This window comes from Cucumis melo, chromosome 1 (assembly GCF_025177605.1).
Source record: "Cucumis melo cultivar AY chromosome 1, USDA_Cmelo_AY_1.0, whole genome shotgun sequence".
Taxonomy (NCBI): domain Eukaryota; kingdom Viridiplantae; phylum Streptophyta; class Magnoliopsida; order Cucurbitales; family Cucurbitaceae; genus Cucumis; species Cucumis melo.
In genome coordinates, this window is record NC_066857.1 from 31,935,787 (window position 1) to 31,951,167 (window position 15,381).

Sequence of the window (15,381 nt, forward strand, 5' to 3'; positions counted from 1 at the left end):
TCATTTTCTTTTTCTCTTGTTTACAAAAAGATTGAAAAAAATGAAAATAAACAATAAATTTATAGTTAATATATTTATATATTTAATGTTATTTGTGTTAATCGTGCGTGGTCCCCAGTTCATGTTTGCCCTAATCTCTCAGATCCAGCCGTGCAATCGGAATCATTAGATTCCTTCCCCCCGCACACTCGTCTCCTCCTTTTGGTACGTCAACGTAACACTTTTATCAAAACCCATTTTCTCTTTTTAATCTCTCTCTCTCTCTCTCTCTCTCTCTCTCTCTCTCTCTATCTATATATATATATATATATATCGTCTCCTCAATATCTCCCGATAACCTAACTCTTTTTTCTGCAGCCACCCCTTTCCCCCCATTGGATAACATTTCTGACAAATCCGACGGCTCCCTTCTCCTTCTTAACACCTGGCTTTCTCTCCTCCGTTGATCAATATCTCCCTCTCTCTTACCCTACCCCCACAAACATAGCTACCACATTGTGTACTATTTAACCCTGGTTAAACTCTTTACCTCCCTCACTACCTTCACTGTTTAATTTTAAAAATAAAAATAAATAAAAAATAAAAAGAAAAATAAAATAAAATAAAAAAGAAGAAAATAAAAGACCTTATCCTCTCTCTCTCTTCTCCTCTGTTTTTCTCTGGTTATCTCTTTCTAATTCTCTTTCAAGCTCTCGTCAATGGCGTCTCAGATCTAAGGCTTTTCTTATTCTTTATTATTGGAATACCTTGGTGTGTTTTTGAGGAAGCTTCGGCTGGTTTGGGAAGCTGCGACATTTCTTTGGGGAGGTGAAGGAAAGGGGAAAAAGGGGAAATTAGGGCAAGAATTTCTGAGTTTGTGATATGCTGAGAATGGCGAGTACGTTTCCAGAAGATGTGTTGGAGCATGTGTTTTCGTTTATACAGTGTCATAAAGACAGGAACTCGATTTCTATGGTGTGTAAATCTTGGTATGAGATTGAGAGATGTTGTAGGAAGAGGGTTTTTGTTGGGAACTGCTATGCGGTGAGTCCTCAGACTGTAATCAGGCGGTTTCCGGATGTGAGATCTGTGGAGTTGAAAGGGAAGCCGCACTTTGCGGATTTTAGTTTGGTGCCTGATGGTTGGGGTGGGTATGTTTATCCATGGATCCTGGCTATGGCTTCTGCGTATCCTTTGTTGGAGGAGATCAGGTTGAAGAGAATGGTGGTTACGGATGAGAGTTTGGAGCTCATTTCCAAGTCTTTTAAGAATTTTAAGGTTCTTGTGTTGATGACTTGTGAAGGGTTCAGTACTGATGGGCTTGCGGCCATTGCTGCTAATTGCAGGTTTGTGGATTTCGGGTTTGCTTGTTTTTATTTTATTTGGGTTTGAGGGTTTTTTCGTTCGTTAAGCAACTTGTTAAAGGATGTTGAAGTGAACATTGTGAATGAGAAAGAGCTTGAAGTTTTGAGTCAGTTGAATCCTTTGTTGTTTGTTGTTTGTTTTTGTATTTCAGGTTTGCTCTTGTTTGCATTCTCTCATGTTTTGGCTCAATCTCACTTGTCATTGAGAAAAGTGTTTTTTCTAATGTCATTTTCGGTGAGATGAACTACTATCGTTGGAATGAGCTGAGCTCAAGTTAAGCTCACTGGGAATGATGGGTTTTTCTATTCGTGGTAGGCCTGGGATGGCTTCAACGAGTAGATTGAGTCGTTTTACCTTTTTGTTCTTTCCATTTTTATGGGGGTCGAGTTGGGGTGGGGTTTTGGAGGAAAATTTGTTGCTTTCTTCCTGTTTTGGAACCATTAATCTGGTTCACTTCTCCGTTCTTTTTACCACTTCATGACCCTATATGATTTTGGTATCCAGTTATGGTTATCAGTGTTATAAATCTGAACGAGTTTTCTTTTGGCATCCTTGAACTTAAATTCTACTTTGGACTTTCGATTTTTCTATTCTTGAAAATTTGAGTCTAATAATTTGATAGTTTAGTTGGTTTCTATGTGCTGAAGTCTCGAATTTGGCTGCATTGTCTGTTTACAATCGTTTTAATGAATCTTTGAGCTTAATTTATGTAGAATTTGAAAATCAGAATCACATCTATTATTGTGGTTTAGAGACTGCTATCTGTGAAGTGATATATTTTGACAGTGGTCAATGTTTAGACTGGGAAGTTCTTCAGTTTAGTGCCTGTTGTTGCAAAGTGGTTGAGAAAGGTGGCACCTTGGATAATTTTTTTGGTTTATTTTCCATGTTCTTTTCATCGTTGAAGGGGTGGGTCCTGCTTTTATGTAAATGTGGTTTTCTTTAAGCTTTTAAAGTATCATTGTTTTTACACGGCTAGCTGTTGACTGAACCAGGAATTTGAAAGTATTGGACTTACGAGAGAGTGATGTGGAAGATCTGAATGGGCATTGGCTCAGCCATTTTCCTGATACATATACGTCATTGGTATCTCTCAATATTGCTTGTTTGGGGTCTGAGGTGAGTGTATCAGCACTGGAGCGTCTAGTGGACAGGTGTCCAAACTTAAGGACACTGCGTCTCAATCGTCCAGTTCCCCTTGATAGGCATGCCAACCTACTTCGTCGTGCCCCTCAGCTGGTTGAGTTTGGTGCTGGATGCTATATGGCTGACTTGAGATCTGAAGTTTTTTCGAGCTTAACTGGGGCATTTACAAGCTGCACAGAATTGAAGAGTCTGTCAGGATTTTGGGATGTTGTCCCTGCATACCTTCCTTCTGTTTATCCAACATGCTCTCGGCTAACATCCTTAAACTTAAGCTATGCTACAATTCAATGTGACGATCTTACAAAGCTTATCAGTCAATGTCATAATTTACAGAAGCTTTGGGTATTTCTTATTCTTTATTCTTTTTTTTTTCTCTTGTTAATGATGCATTTCCCTTTGGGCTGGTGTCCATTTTTATCTTCAATCTATACCATGGTCTTAGTTCAAAATGTATCGTAAATGCAGGTGCTGGACTTCATTGAGGATTCTGGCCTTGAAGCTGTTGCAGATACCTGCAAAGATCTTAGAGAATTAAGAGTGTTTCCATCCGAACCGTATGGGCAGGAACCAAATGTGTCTTTGACAGAACAGGGCCTCGTCTCTGTATCTGAAGGTTGCCCAAAGCTCCAATCTGTTCTGTACTTTTGTCGTCAAATGACAAATGCTGCCTTAGTGACCATTGCCAGGAATCGTCCAAACATGACCAGATTTCGTCTATGTATTCTGGAGCCACGGACTCCCGATTACCTTACGGATCAGCCACTTGATGTAGGTTTTGGGGCAATTGTTGAGTATTGCAAAGATCTCCAGCGCTTTTCCCTTTCTGGCCTTCTTACGGATCGATGTTTCGAATATATAGGGACTTATGGTAAAAAGCTAGAGATGTTATCTGTGGCATTTGCAGGCGATAGTGATTTAGGTCTTCATCATGTGTTGTCTGGATGTGATAGTCTTCGCAAGCTGGAGATCAGGGACTGTCCTTTTGGTGATAAAGCTCTTTTAGCCAATGCTGCAAAGCTCGAGACAATGCGATCCCTTTGGATGTCTTCTTGCTCAGTGAGTTTTGGAGCATGCAAATTGTTAGCTCAGAAGTTTCCCCAACTCAATGTCGAAGTTATAGATGAGAGGGGTCCTCCAAATACCAGGCCCGAAAGTTGTCCTGTGGAGAGGTTATATATATACCGAAGTGTCGCTGGGCGTCGGTTAGATATGCCTGGTTTTGTGTGGACAATGGACGGAGATGCTCCTCTAAAGCTTACTTGATTCAACTCTCCACCAAACCCAAGATGGAAACCTAGTAAGTGAAGGCTCACATAATGGGAATGGAGCTGGTAGTAGGTACATGCCCTACATGCTATTTACTGCTCCTAATTGTAGTTCTCTATGTCAATAACATAATTTGCAGCTCTAATTTAAATGGAGTGAGGTACATTTTTACAGAGGCAGAGGGAAACTCCATTGCCATTCATTTTATACTTTGGCTGTGAGCTGTGGGGGGATGGATAAACAAGCATTTAGTGATCAATAAAAAAGATAGCAAAGTTTCTTCTTCCTTTTTTTAATCATTGTACTGTAGTACCCAAACAGATTTATGGTGAATTTGCAAATCACCCTGTATACTATGGGCAGAATATTTTGCTTGCATGTTAATTATTATTAGACATTCATTTCAGATTTCATCTGAACTTAGTTCTTGTCCTCTAAATCCATTCCTGGTTTCTCATTGGCTTTCTTATTCATTATTCTGTAATCCTCTTCTGATAGATTAGATTTACAAGGAGAGATTTAGCTTTAGAGAATTGAAATTCTGGCCACTGACTGACTCACTTCAGATTTTTCTATTGGTTATATCCTTCCATTTAGAGATTTCATATGGTGAGATGAGATGATGTATGATAGAATAAAGCACATAGAATGATTTCTATTGAGTCTTTGGAATCTGTTTCAAAATTATGAAGAGGGGAGAAGGAAGAAAAGGAATCCTTGTTTACTGTGGAGAAAGAGGAGAGAAAATGCCTTTCTCGACTGTCGAGCTTCGCAGTAGATTGAATTATCTTTTTTTATGGGTTCCAACTGATTTAAAAACTACTTTAGGTTTAGGTCTTATACTTTCAGCTTCAGATCATTTTAGTCTATGACTTTTCCTTATGTACATTTAACTTCAGCTCATTTTAATTCATCTACTTTAAAAATGTTCATTTTTAACTTTCTTCTATTTGATTCTTTAAAACTCTAAAAAAGTGATCATTTTGATTCTTTAAAAATGAAAACAAAGATCAAAATGATTGCTTTTCACAAGTGCAAATACCAACAACGAACCAAAATTGAGCAAAACTATTAAAACCAAAGTAGTATTTAAATGGTATTTAGCAGACAGAAGTTAAAACCACCTGAGGAGATGACCATTCAAAATACTTGAAGACATTTTATTTTTTTTGTTAAAAGCCTTATTAATTGGTCACAACCTGACCTGCAGAGCAGAAGAGAGAGAAAAGAGAAAGGGAAAGAGAAAGAAGAGAGAGGGAAAGTGTTTTTGGTGAGAGGCAGAGTGAAAGTAACTCAACAGAGGCAGATTTTGAAAAAAAAAGTGAAAGGAAAAAGAAAAAGGAAAAGAGAGGTCAAAGAGACGAATCTGTTTCTGTGAAAAAAGTGGGTTTGTCAATTTGCAAACAGATTTATTGGTTGATGATGTCCACACGTTCTTCCTTCCTCTTCTTCATTCTTTTTAAATATATATATATATATATTCATTTAGTTATTATTATATTTCTACACTTTCTTTCATCCTTTCTATAATACTATGCATTAATCTTATTTATTAGATTAAGTTGAGTATGATTTTTTAACTTTTGGTTTTGGTTTGAAGAAACAAAAATAAAATCAATTTCATAATAAACACACCAACAACATGTTTTTTTGTTTTTGAAAAAACTAGTGTTCGAGACTAAATTTAAGATTTATTGAAACTAAAACTGGAAAATTGAAGATCTAAAGATTATAATCGAACAAATTTCAATATTTCAACTATAATTTTATTATAATCCATAATTTTGTAGAAAAATGTTTAGCTCCTTTTCTCATTTTTGCTAATATTCTATCAATGTTGCATTCTACGTGTATCATCCTTATAATTTAAAATTTTTATATATTTGTGATATTTCAGTAAGCTTTACTATTTATAATAATTTTTTAATTTAATTGTTAGACGTTTAATTTTAAATTTTGGAAAAGAAATAATTTGATAGGATTGAATTCTTTTTTGTTAAAATAAAATTTTACATTAATATTGTTACATAATAGTCAAGACATTACACTTTAAAAAAGAAGAAATTATTTTCTTAATTGCCAAAGATGGAGTTATCTTATTATCTTGTTGAACTCATAAAAAGGAAAAGAAAAACATATTCTCATATTTAATTTGACTAATATGCTCATTACTATTTTAGATGAGAATCTTGGATCAAGAACATCTATAAACAGTAAGTTCATGAGTATTTTTTAAACCGAGTTCATATCTTGTTGCCATTATTCTCCTTATTATCTAACGTTTAATACAAACGATCCTATTAAATTCAAATTAACATATTTGTATTATTCACAATTTTGACCATGAATTTGATAAATGCACTATTATATAAATTCTTCCAACAATAGAGACACCATGTAAAATCTTTACTGTTTCAAAATTCTTCAAACAAAATTCGGATTAAAAATTCTCATATGGAATTTTAGTTATCAATTTATTTATTGTAGGTTTTACCTCTCTAAAAAAAATTCCAATTTTGTTATTCTTTTAAACGGTCAACTCCTTCTTCAAGTGCAGCCAAGTCCACAAATTTTAAATTACCAACACCTAACCAAAATAAAATTTAAAATTTAAAATTCCCAACACCTAATTAAAAATTTTGAAAAAAAAATTCCAATACCTAATTAAGAACCCTACCAAGAAATTTCTTCTAAAGAGTGTGGAAAAAAAATACAAAAAAAAAAAAAGAATAATCAAACCACTTCCTACGATTTTCAAAGTTGCTTGCTTTCCCACAGTATATTATTTCAATCTCACTGGTTAAAAAACTTAATTTAAACAATTCTTCTTTACGATTTTTTTTGGATTATTTATTATAAAATAAAATATAGCATAAAAGTTTATCTTGTTTCTTCCATTATAAATTGTATCATTTTATATAGGAGATATCAATTTCATGATTTATTTAAAAGTATTTTGCTGTTTAGGCAATTTCACGAACATGTGTCATGAAGTATTTAACCTCACACCTTTTATTTGAAAATATATACTCAAACATCATTTTAAAGTTTTTTTGTATGTATAAATTTACATACTTGCTTGTTTTTAAAAACAACTCTCTTTAAAAATATATCTTTTCCATCCTATACCAATGAAATTTTGATTGGTTCCATTTTTTAATAATGTTTCTAACTTATATCAAATAATTTAGTAGACTAAACAAAATACCAACCACAATTTAAATCATATAGTATTTTAAACAATTAATTTATAATAAAATAGATAATTATATATATATATATATATATAAATAAATAATAATAATAGGAACAATATGTCTACTTTGATTACTTTAGATAAACTCCAACAATTTTATATTACTTTACCAAACACTGGTTTATTTTCGATTACAACTTAGAATTTTCTAAAAGCACAGTTGTTAACTTTTAGTATAAATCAGTAGTAATTTTGATTAAAAAAAAGCACTAGCAAAGTATTTTCTTATTTTATTTTATTTTATAATGGTAATGATAATTAGCAAAATCGAAGCCACGTAGAGAGGCAAGGGACACGTGCACCACTCAATTTCTCATATGTAGTGTATTGGATATAAACTTAAAACCACAAAAATCTATCAAACGCACAATTAAAAAAAATGTAGAGAGATATACGTAAATAACTAGAGATCTATTATAAACATTTTAAAGTTTATGGGTGGTACATTAAAATAAATTTAGTATATATGAACTAAATATAGCTATGATAATTGCGTAAAATTGTGTCATTCCTACCATGAATTTCTAGCTCTATGATAATTAGTATTTTGAAATAACGTCATTCTTTCTTGCAACTTGAATTAGAGTCCCTATGAAACAAAATATTTTTCTTTTCTCTAATTCTTCCCTTCATTACATAAATAAAAAGGCAAGAAATAGCCAAATGGTAGGCTAAAAACATAGAAAAGAACCAAAGATTAACAACAACAAAGACTTGAGACTTTTCTCAAGTCTACTGTTGTCATATGGGGCCCTCCTTTGAGGTCAGCTATTGGCATTGACACAAATGTTAGTTTCTTTATTAATTAGAAGAAATTGATTCAAGAGGCTCAATTTGAGGCTTTGTTGGGAAGAAAGTTCTTTCTTTTCTGTAAATTTGATGGGGAAGCTTTGTTGCTCTAATGATGATGATGGTGGTGGAGGATTGGATCTTATGGGACTTTTGATGGCCATTGTTATAGCTCTCACTCTCATGGTCATCTGCCAGCCTCAACCACGCCGAGCTTATATCATTCATCGTTGGCCTTGAATTCAACTCCGGTCGTCCCAAAGCTTCTGATTTTTGCTTCTTGTATGCTGTCAATCTTTCAATCTTTCTTTGTAGATGAATACCTTCTTTTGGGAAAATCATCTTTTGTAATTTGTTGGTTGATCTCTATTTTCATCGGAAACCAATTCTTAGAGGTTGAATTGTTTCATTCAATCAATTCCAATTCTAATGAAGTTGAAGGCTTTCTTGTCCTCTTGATTTTTGTGATGCAGTAATGTTGTTGCCTAATCGTTTAGATGGTGAATCCATTCCAATGCATCACAAACATTTCGATTTGTTTTATGTGTACGTACACATGTATCTATACGCAAGAAAGAGAATACTTATAACACAAAGTCAACCGTGTTCTGTCATTGTAAAACTTGATTTTGGTTAGAAGATTGCAAGAATCTTCAATCTCTCAATTACACATGAAAAAAAGTAATAAACTACTAATTCACCTAAAAGCTTAAACCGGTGATTGAAGACAAATCTAATTATGTATTACTAACACTCCATTTAACTTGTGAGCTTGAAATATTTGAAAGTAATTGCAAAAAACCGATGATACGAACTTGAGTACAAGACTTTTCTAAACCGCATGCTCTAATACCATATTAAACCACTATCTCATCCAAAAGCATAGAAGATACACTATTGTAAACAAGTTGAGATTGTATAGGAAACATTACGATAACATTTTTTCTAATTATTCAAACTACACTATCGATACAACTCCCTACTTTGCAATAAGACTCCATGTGTTTGAAGACCTAATTGTAAGAGAAAGGAATCTTTTCCCATTGAACAGTCAATAAAAAGCTTAAAACTTACATCCAAACACTTGCAAATAGACGGCAATATGATTATATTAAGCAAATGGATGATTTAGATTAGACTAAAAATTGTAATACACTGGAATCGTTTGATTGTATAATGAAGCAAACTAAAAAGGTACAAGAGAATATAATATACATTTCCTAAAGGGACAAAAAACTCTTCTACAAAATTCAGTGAAAACAACAAAAGGCCTTAGTGGTTCGTTGAGGCTCCAATAGTCTCCAAAAGATGCTCAATTCTGTACTTCATAACTGGCTGACCTTTTTGTGTCCTTTTGAACATTTTTTCTCTTGTGGAGTTTCGTCTAGCCTTAGCCCTTTCTCGTTCTTCCTTTTTCGCAGCGATAATGGCTTCTTTCTCCATTCTTGCTTTCTCTTTCTCTTCATGCTTTCTCTCATACAGTGCCTGAAGACTAGGTACACCTTTATTCCTTTCTTTACCACATCTACCGTTCGTCTGATTCTCGAATTTGGTTTCATTTTCACCCTTTACGAACCAGAAAGAAAGTGAGTCAGCTTATAGGTCAAGCAGCACATTTGCATAGCAGATTCTTTACATAACAGAAATGGAATGAAACAGATGCTCAATGGGTTTGATGTCCCTCCAAATCATAATCAACGGATACTAACAAAGGGTATTCATAGGTTGGTCGGGATTAGATGGAGTTATCTTTTAGATCAAACCCAATTATTTGGATTGTAAACTTTTTCAACAGAACAACCATCAACCACAATAAAAAAATGAAACAAACCAAACCAACCCTGAAAATTTTGGGAAGACTTCCTTAGGGTTATTTAGTTCACTTGCACAAAATTCAATTTAACCAAAAAAGAGTCAAATGTTAATCTATAAAACCTTTATTTATACATTCTCAAACATTGAATTAAGATAAGTAACTCACACTATACTAAACGTACTTGAAGTATCTTATGGCGACAAATCTCATAATCACCATAAGTGGAAAGCAAAAGGAATCAAATAAATGATGCAGCAGCACCTAATAAATTATTATTAATTAATAAATAATAGATTAAAAAACTAGAATTTTATCTTTGACTTCTTTTTTCTTTTCCGGTTCTCTTCTGACCAGCCTTCTTTTTCCCTCCCCATAAGGTGAGACAGCCTTTCTATGTTCCGTGGGCTACAAGGATTTCTCTATTTTTTATTTTTAGAGAAGCCCAATAGGTGGTAACTATTTTTTATTTTTAGAGAAAGCCCATGGCATCATAACTTCGAGGACCTTGCCGATAGGTGGTAAGTGTTAGTTGGGAAAAAAAACTCATTCAATGAGACCACTACGTAGCCACGGTTTAATAACAACCGGATGTACATTAAAAAATCTGAGTGGTCTCTAATAACTATAAGCCACTTGTAGTGGCCTTCTCGAATAGTTTTTCTAGCTAGTGAGCACCCAAATGACTGCCTGCCACATATGACAGCAACCTCCTTAAATAACTTCTCTACCTTGGCTCACGTCAACAACACCGTTAACAACACTGTTAACTCATTCAACACATTCAATATTATGAAACAAAAAGTAAAAGTAAAAAGTTTTAACAAGTGGTTCGAGAATAAATATGTTTTAAAACTAATAATAAATTCAGATTGATTTGCTAAACTAATTTTCAAGTAAACTCATGAACCAATCTAGCCTACCTATTTTCATTTAAGTTAACCTAACTCAAACAATAATATAATCCAACTAAAAAATGTATAGGTAGGATTCGTGAGATATTCTGAACACCAAATGAGACAGACAAGAAACAATTCTGACGGAGACCTAAAAACCTTCAGCAAACAAAAGAAACAAAGTTCTCTCTCTCTAAATAACAAGAATGAAATACAGATGCTCATTGAGTTAAATGCCTAGCCAATCACAATCAACTAAGAGTGACCTAAAATAACTTCAACAACCAAAAAAAAAAAAAAAAAAAAAAAAAAGAAAGCTCTTCGCTCTCTATAGGAAAACTTGCAACAGATCATCTAATGCAATACTTTGCAATGCCATTATCTCATTCGACAAAAAGAAAGGCATCTCAAGAGTCCACAATTCACCAAGTTAACTAGCATAATTTTAAGCTTTAAGCGATATTAGATACCCATCATACAGTCATACCTCCACAAGTCCAACAGTAGAGCTAGAAGGCCTCTCATTCTGTTGATTCTGATGCTTTACTAACTTCTTATACTTGTTGACATGTTTGGCATTCTTATAGAACTCTCTTTGCTTTTCTGAACAAAAGATACATATACGAGAGTCAATCACTACCTTAAACAAAAACCAATAAAATTAATAAATCTACTACATCACCAGAAGAAAGTCCACATATTTCCAGTCTCCACTATCCAATCTCCAAGATTTTGCAATGTAATCCCCCAATTCTAAACACAAAATGGAACACCGAGGGATACAAATTTTTCACTCACCACCAAAATATAGAAATTAAAACAACATTTTGATCCCCATAACAACTAAAAAAAAAAAAAAAATAACCCAAAATCTAAAATCTAGATTCTACAGAACTATCAACAAGTGTGCAGTAAACTGTAAACTAAAAAATCTACTTGCTTAGACAGACCACTCGTCCATCCTAAGATTTAAATTATTTCCTCAATTTTCTATTATATCACGAGAAAATATCCATATACTTCCAGTCTAAAACACCCAATTTCCAAGATTTTGCGATGTAATCCCCCAACTTTAACATGAAATCGGACCCCACAAGTACAAATTATTAATTCTTCACCAAAATAAGAAATAAAAACAACATTCTGATCCCCATAAAACCTAAACAAAAAACCCAAAACGTAGATACTACAGAACTATGAACAAGTGAAGAGTAAACTAAAAAGCTAGTAATCGATAATGAAAAAAAAAAAAAAAAGAAGAAGTAAAAAGTAAGGAAAGGTTAAGAAGAATCATACTTATCAAAGCTGGATTATAGTAATCGGTAGTTGATTTAGCGTTCGCGAATGCCTCAAGCGAAAGGCCCTTCCCTCCCAATCGTTTAATGTTATTGTGTTTGTTGGTGTTCATGAATTTCGATTTGGAGCGATTCTTATGTTCGTGTTTTCCATTGGGATTCTTCATTGTGTTGGAGAGAGAGAGAATGAAAGAAATTGAGAAGAATTAGGTCAAAAACGAAGAAGAAATATAAGAAGAAAAAGAAGAAGAAAAGGGGAAAGTTGTAAAACAAAGGTTAATTATATTGAAATGAAACAAAAACTAGAATTAGAAAAAAGAATGTCAGAAGTGGGATTTGAACCCACGCCCTCTTTCGAAGACCAGAACTTGAGTCTGGCGCCTTAGACCACTCGGCCATCCTGACCAATTTGAAACTCATTTGTATTTTACAATTGTTATTTTATATTAAAATAAAAACTTCCAAAAAGTTTATAAAGTAGAAATATTATAATTGGGTATTAATATGGAGATTTTTAATGAAAGCCACCTTTCAAAAAAAAAAAATTAAAAAATTAAAAATTAAAAAACAATTTAATAAAACCTCAAGTTCTTTATTTAAAAGAAAAATAACTATATAATTCTAATAAGGTTTAACTTAATTACTATTTTCTCACTAGTAATATATTCACACTGACAATTTAATCCTTATATCAAATTTAAATTAGAGAAACTGTAAAAAGGGACCAAATGGATAACTATTTATATTTTATGGCAAAATCAAATATAATGAGTTTTTTTTTCTTTTTTTGTTATTTAGTGATTTTTCTACTATAAAGTGTAAATAGTTTGTATTTTTCTGTTATTCTTGAAAACCCTCTTTAACTTATGTAATATTTTGACCTTTAAAATATAGTTATCGATTTATAACAATTTTATAAGACCAATTATATTACGATAAATTTCATCCAAACCGATTGTTATACACTAATAAACATTAGTTGATGGCTTAGCTTACAATTTTCTTTGTTTTTTCAATGCTCAAAACTGTTTTTCTTTTTAAATTTTACAAAGAATAGTTCAAATATTTTTTTTAAGAAAGATGGAGACTATTATATAAAAACTATGAAAAACAATAAAAAAGAAAACTAAAGAAATCAAATAGTTATAAAACACATTATTAAATTAGACATCGGAAATGTCATTTCAGCATACCCTCCAAGGCATGTTTGAAATGAACCACAGGCACATGCATAAACCACCGCTAAAATTGAAGAAACCATATTAAATAGGTAAGAAGAAGAGAGAAGGAATGAGGGAAAATAATAGGTTGGTGGGATAAACATTAATGATATTTACTTACAACTAACTATTTACTATGTCACACAAACGAAAGAAGAAAAATAAAAGAAAGACTTATAAAACTATATGGAAAATTGGTTGGATATATTGATGGCAGCTTCCATTAATGTGTTTATACCTTTAGTGGGAAACCCTAAAGTCTAAATAAATGCATTATTAATAAAATGACAAACCATAGTTAATGAAAATGAGGGAAGTAGTTGGTGTCTATGTTTTGGTTTTAACTACCCAAAGTAAACAACTTCTTTTGATTTCCAAACTTTTATGAAAATAAGAAATTTTATTGAATCTTACTCATGCATATTAAAGATCAATAGTAAGTTGTAAGGTATACAAACTAAATCGTTATTTATTAAGATTTAGATACGAAGTTGTTACAATTTTGAAAAAAAAGACTACAATTTAAGTGTTAAACTGTTATTTTTAAAAATTTAAAGACCAAAAAATAATTTTTTAACCTAAATGTATTCATTATTTAAAGTTGAATCAGTCAATATGATATTTCCAATTCAGATAAATATACATACATATATGGAATTTTCTCTATTGTTTTAAATGGCTCGGAGCTTCTAAAGTTAGTTGTACGATCGTTTGTGTGTGTATTTTATTGGGTTCGTGTGCCAATTACTTTTTTTCTAAAGTCTCTTTTGATTGAGTTTTGTTTGTGTCTTTTTCTCAAGCTACGAAATCTCTTTATATTTGCTACGATTCATCAATACCTTATAGTTTTATTACCAACTTTTGAAACAATAATTTATAATAAATATCTTATTAAGAGTATATATTCATAAGGTAAAATATGATCTCTATTATAACATAACATCTAGTTTACTTAGCGCTCTTTATTTATGGGTCTATATGACTATATTAATTCTTAAAAGATGAATTCCATACCTCTGATTATGGGCAAAAAATGATTGTATTGTGGTCATGTGGAGATGTTTTTTTCTTTCCTTTTTCTTTTGAAAAAGTAGATCCACCCATATTTGTTTCAAATACTAAAATTCATTTTTGATAGATCAAGTTAAACAACTATCTGTATCTATCTCTTGTACGTAAACTGTGATATTTTATAAATATCTTGATTTATTTACTGTTATATTCTAAAGTAGAATTTTTTTTCTTCTTTCTCTTCTTCTTTTTTAAATAACAAATAAGAGGTAAAAGTTCATACATACATATATATTACATATACATAGATACATACATATATATATATATATACATACATACATACATATACATACATATACATATACATATACATACATATACATATACATACATACATATACATATACACATACACATATATATATATATGACGAAATAAGGAAGAATCAAATTTGAAATAACACAAATTTTATATGTGGCTGAACCATATGTTAAAAAGAAAGAAGATAAGTATTTGCAGATTAAAAGCATAGTTTTCAACGGAATGATATTTGGTCACGTTGGCCTACTAATTATTAAATACGGTACATATGGATTGCAATTGCTTGTGACCTTACCCATATGCACAAGGTTTTGGTACCACAATAATGACACACTAAATTTCTTTTATTTTCTTTCCTTTCTTGTTGACGTGGCAATATATTGTTAAATAAAAACAAATGTAATAAATGATGATAATTATTTAAAATATATTAATTAAATGCAAATTAAAATACTTCCAAACTACAAAATCTCTTGAATTTGGACAAAATATTAAATGTGTAGCTGACAGATAAAACTTATTAGTCTATACAATGTTCATAACAATTTTATATTATCAATTAATGATTAAATATGAGACCTAGAAAACTCCATTATTACCTTTAATTTAGGCTAATATATTGTGTAGTATTTTTAGGATAACAATCAAATATATAGTTGTATTTTTAAATCGTCCTAAATATAGAATATCTATATTAAGTTTGTGTTTATAGACTCTTATTAATGATAACTTCTATAGCTTATAATTAAATACCTATTAGTAGTAACTTTTATTGTTGATAAATTGATATTAGTGCTCTACCCTATCACCGTAAACCTTGAGAAATGGTATCTTAAACTTTTTGATTGTGTACTGACTAGAATTTGTTAATTTTCAGAATATCAAAATTGAGAGACTAAATTTATAACTTTTTTTTTTTATTGTCTCTAAGTTTTGAGTTTAATCGTTCTTATTTGGTTTATAGTTTTAATATTATAATTAATTAAATTTTACTATTTGGTTTATAGTTCTAAAATTATA

The 15,381-nt window shown here is 31.6% G+C and overlaps 2 protein-coding genes and 1 non-coding gene across 3 annotated transcripts; 1 reads left to right on the forward strand and 2 right to left on the reverse strand.

The window, feature by feature from the left end:
- The first annotated feature begins 366 nt into the window (after positions 1–366).
- Positions 367–4,169, forward strand: LOC103492732 (protein TRANSPORT INHIBITOR RESPONSE 1). The gene is made up of 3 exons (XM_008453216.3): positions 367–1,325; positions 2,340–2,832; positions 2,956–4,169. Exons 1-3 carry the CDS (start codon positions 862–864, stop codon positions 3,751–3,753), a joined length of 1,755 nt encoding a protein of 584 aa, XP_008451438.1. The 5' UTR covers positions 367–861; the 3' UTR covers positions 3,754–4,169.
- Positions 4,170–8,907: 4,738 nt separating this feature from the next.
- On the reverse strand, positions 8,908–12,110 carry LOC103492733 (uncharacterized). Its single transcript, XM_008453217.2, has 3 exons — positions 11,807–12,110; positions 10,998–11,113; positions 8,908–9,367 (listed from the first exon to the last, which is right to left on the reverse strand). Exons 1-3 carry the CDS (start codon positions 11,970–11,972, stop codon positions 9,074–9,076), a joined length of 576 nt encoding a protein of 191 aa, XP_008451439.2. The 5' UTR covers positions 11,973–12,110; the 3' UTR covers positions 8,908–9,073.
- A 16-nt stretch (positions 12,111–12,126) lies between these two features.
- On the reverse strand, positions 12,127–12,210 carry TRNAL-CAA (transfer RNA leucine (anticodon CAA)). Its single transcript has one exon. It is a non-coding gene; the product is annotated as a tRNA-Leu (tRNA).
- Positions 12,211–15,381: the final 3,171 nt, after the last annotated feature.

Excerpts from the sequence above, each read along its gene's own strand:
- LOC103492733 (XM_008453217.2), bottom strand. The coding sequence starts at position 11,972 with ATGAAGAATCCCAATGGAAAACACGAACATAAGAATCGCTCCAAATCG. Across the intron at positions 11,114-11,806 it reads CTATAATCCAGCTTTGATAA|AAAAGCAAAGAGAGTTCTAT; the intron begins GTATGATTCTTC and ends TCTTTTGTTCAG. Across the intron at positions 9,368-10,997 it reads CTACTGTTGGACTTGTGGAG|GGTGAAAATGAAACCAAATT; the intron begins GTATGACTGTAT and ends TGGTTCGTAAAG.
- LOC103492732 (XM_008453216.3), top strand. The coding sequence starts at position 862 with ATGCTGAGAATGGCGAGTACGTTTCCAGAAGATGTGTTGGAGCATGTG. Across the intron at positions 1,326-2,339 it reads GCCATTGCTGCTAATTGCAG|GAATTTGAAAGTATTGGACT; the intron begins GTTTGTGGATTT and ends TGACTGAACCAG. Across the intron at positions 2,833-2,955 it reads ATAATTTACAGAAGCTTTGG|GTGCTGGACTTCATTGAGGA; the intron begins GTATTTCTTATT and ends TCGTAAATGCAG.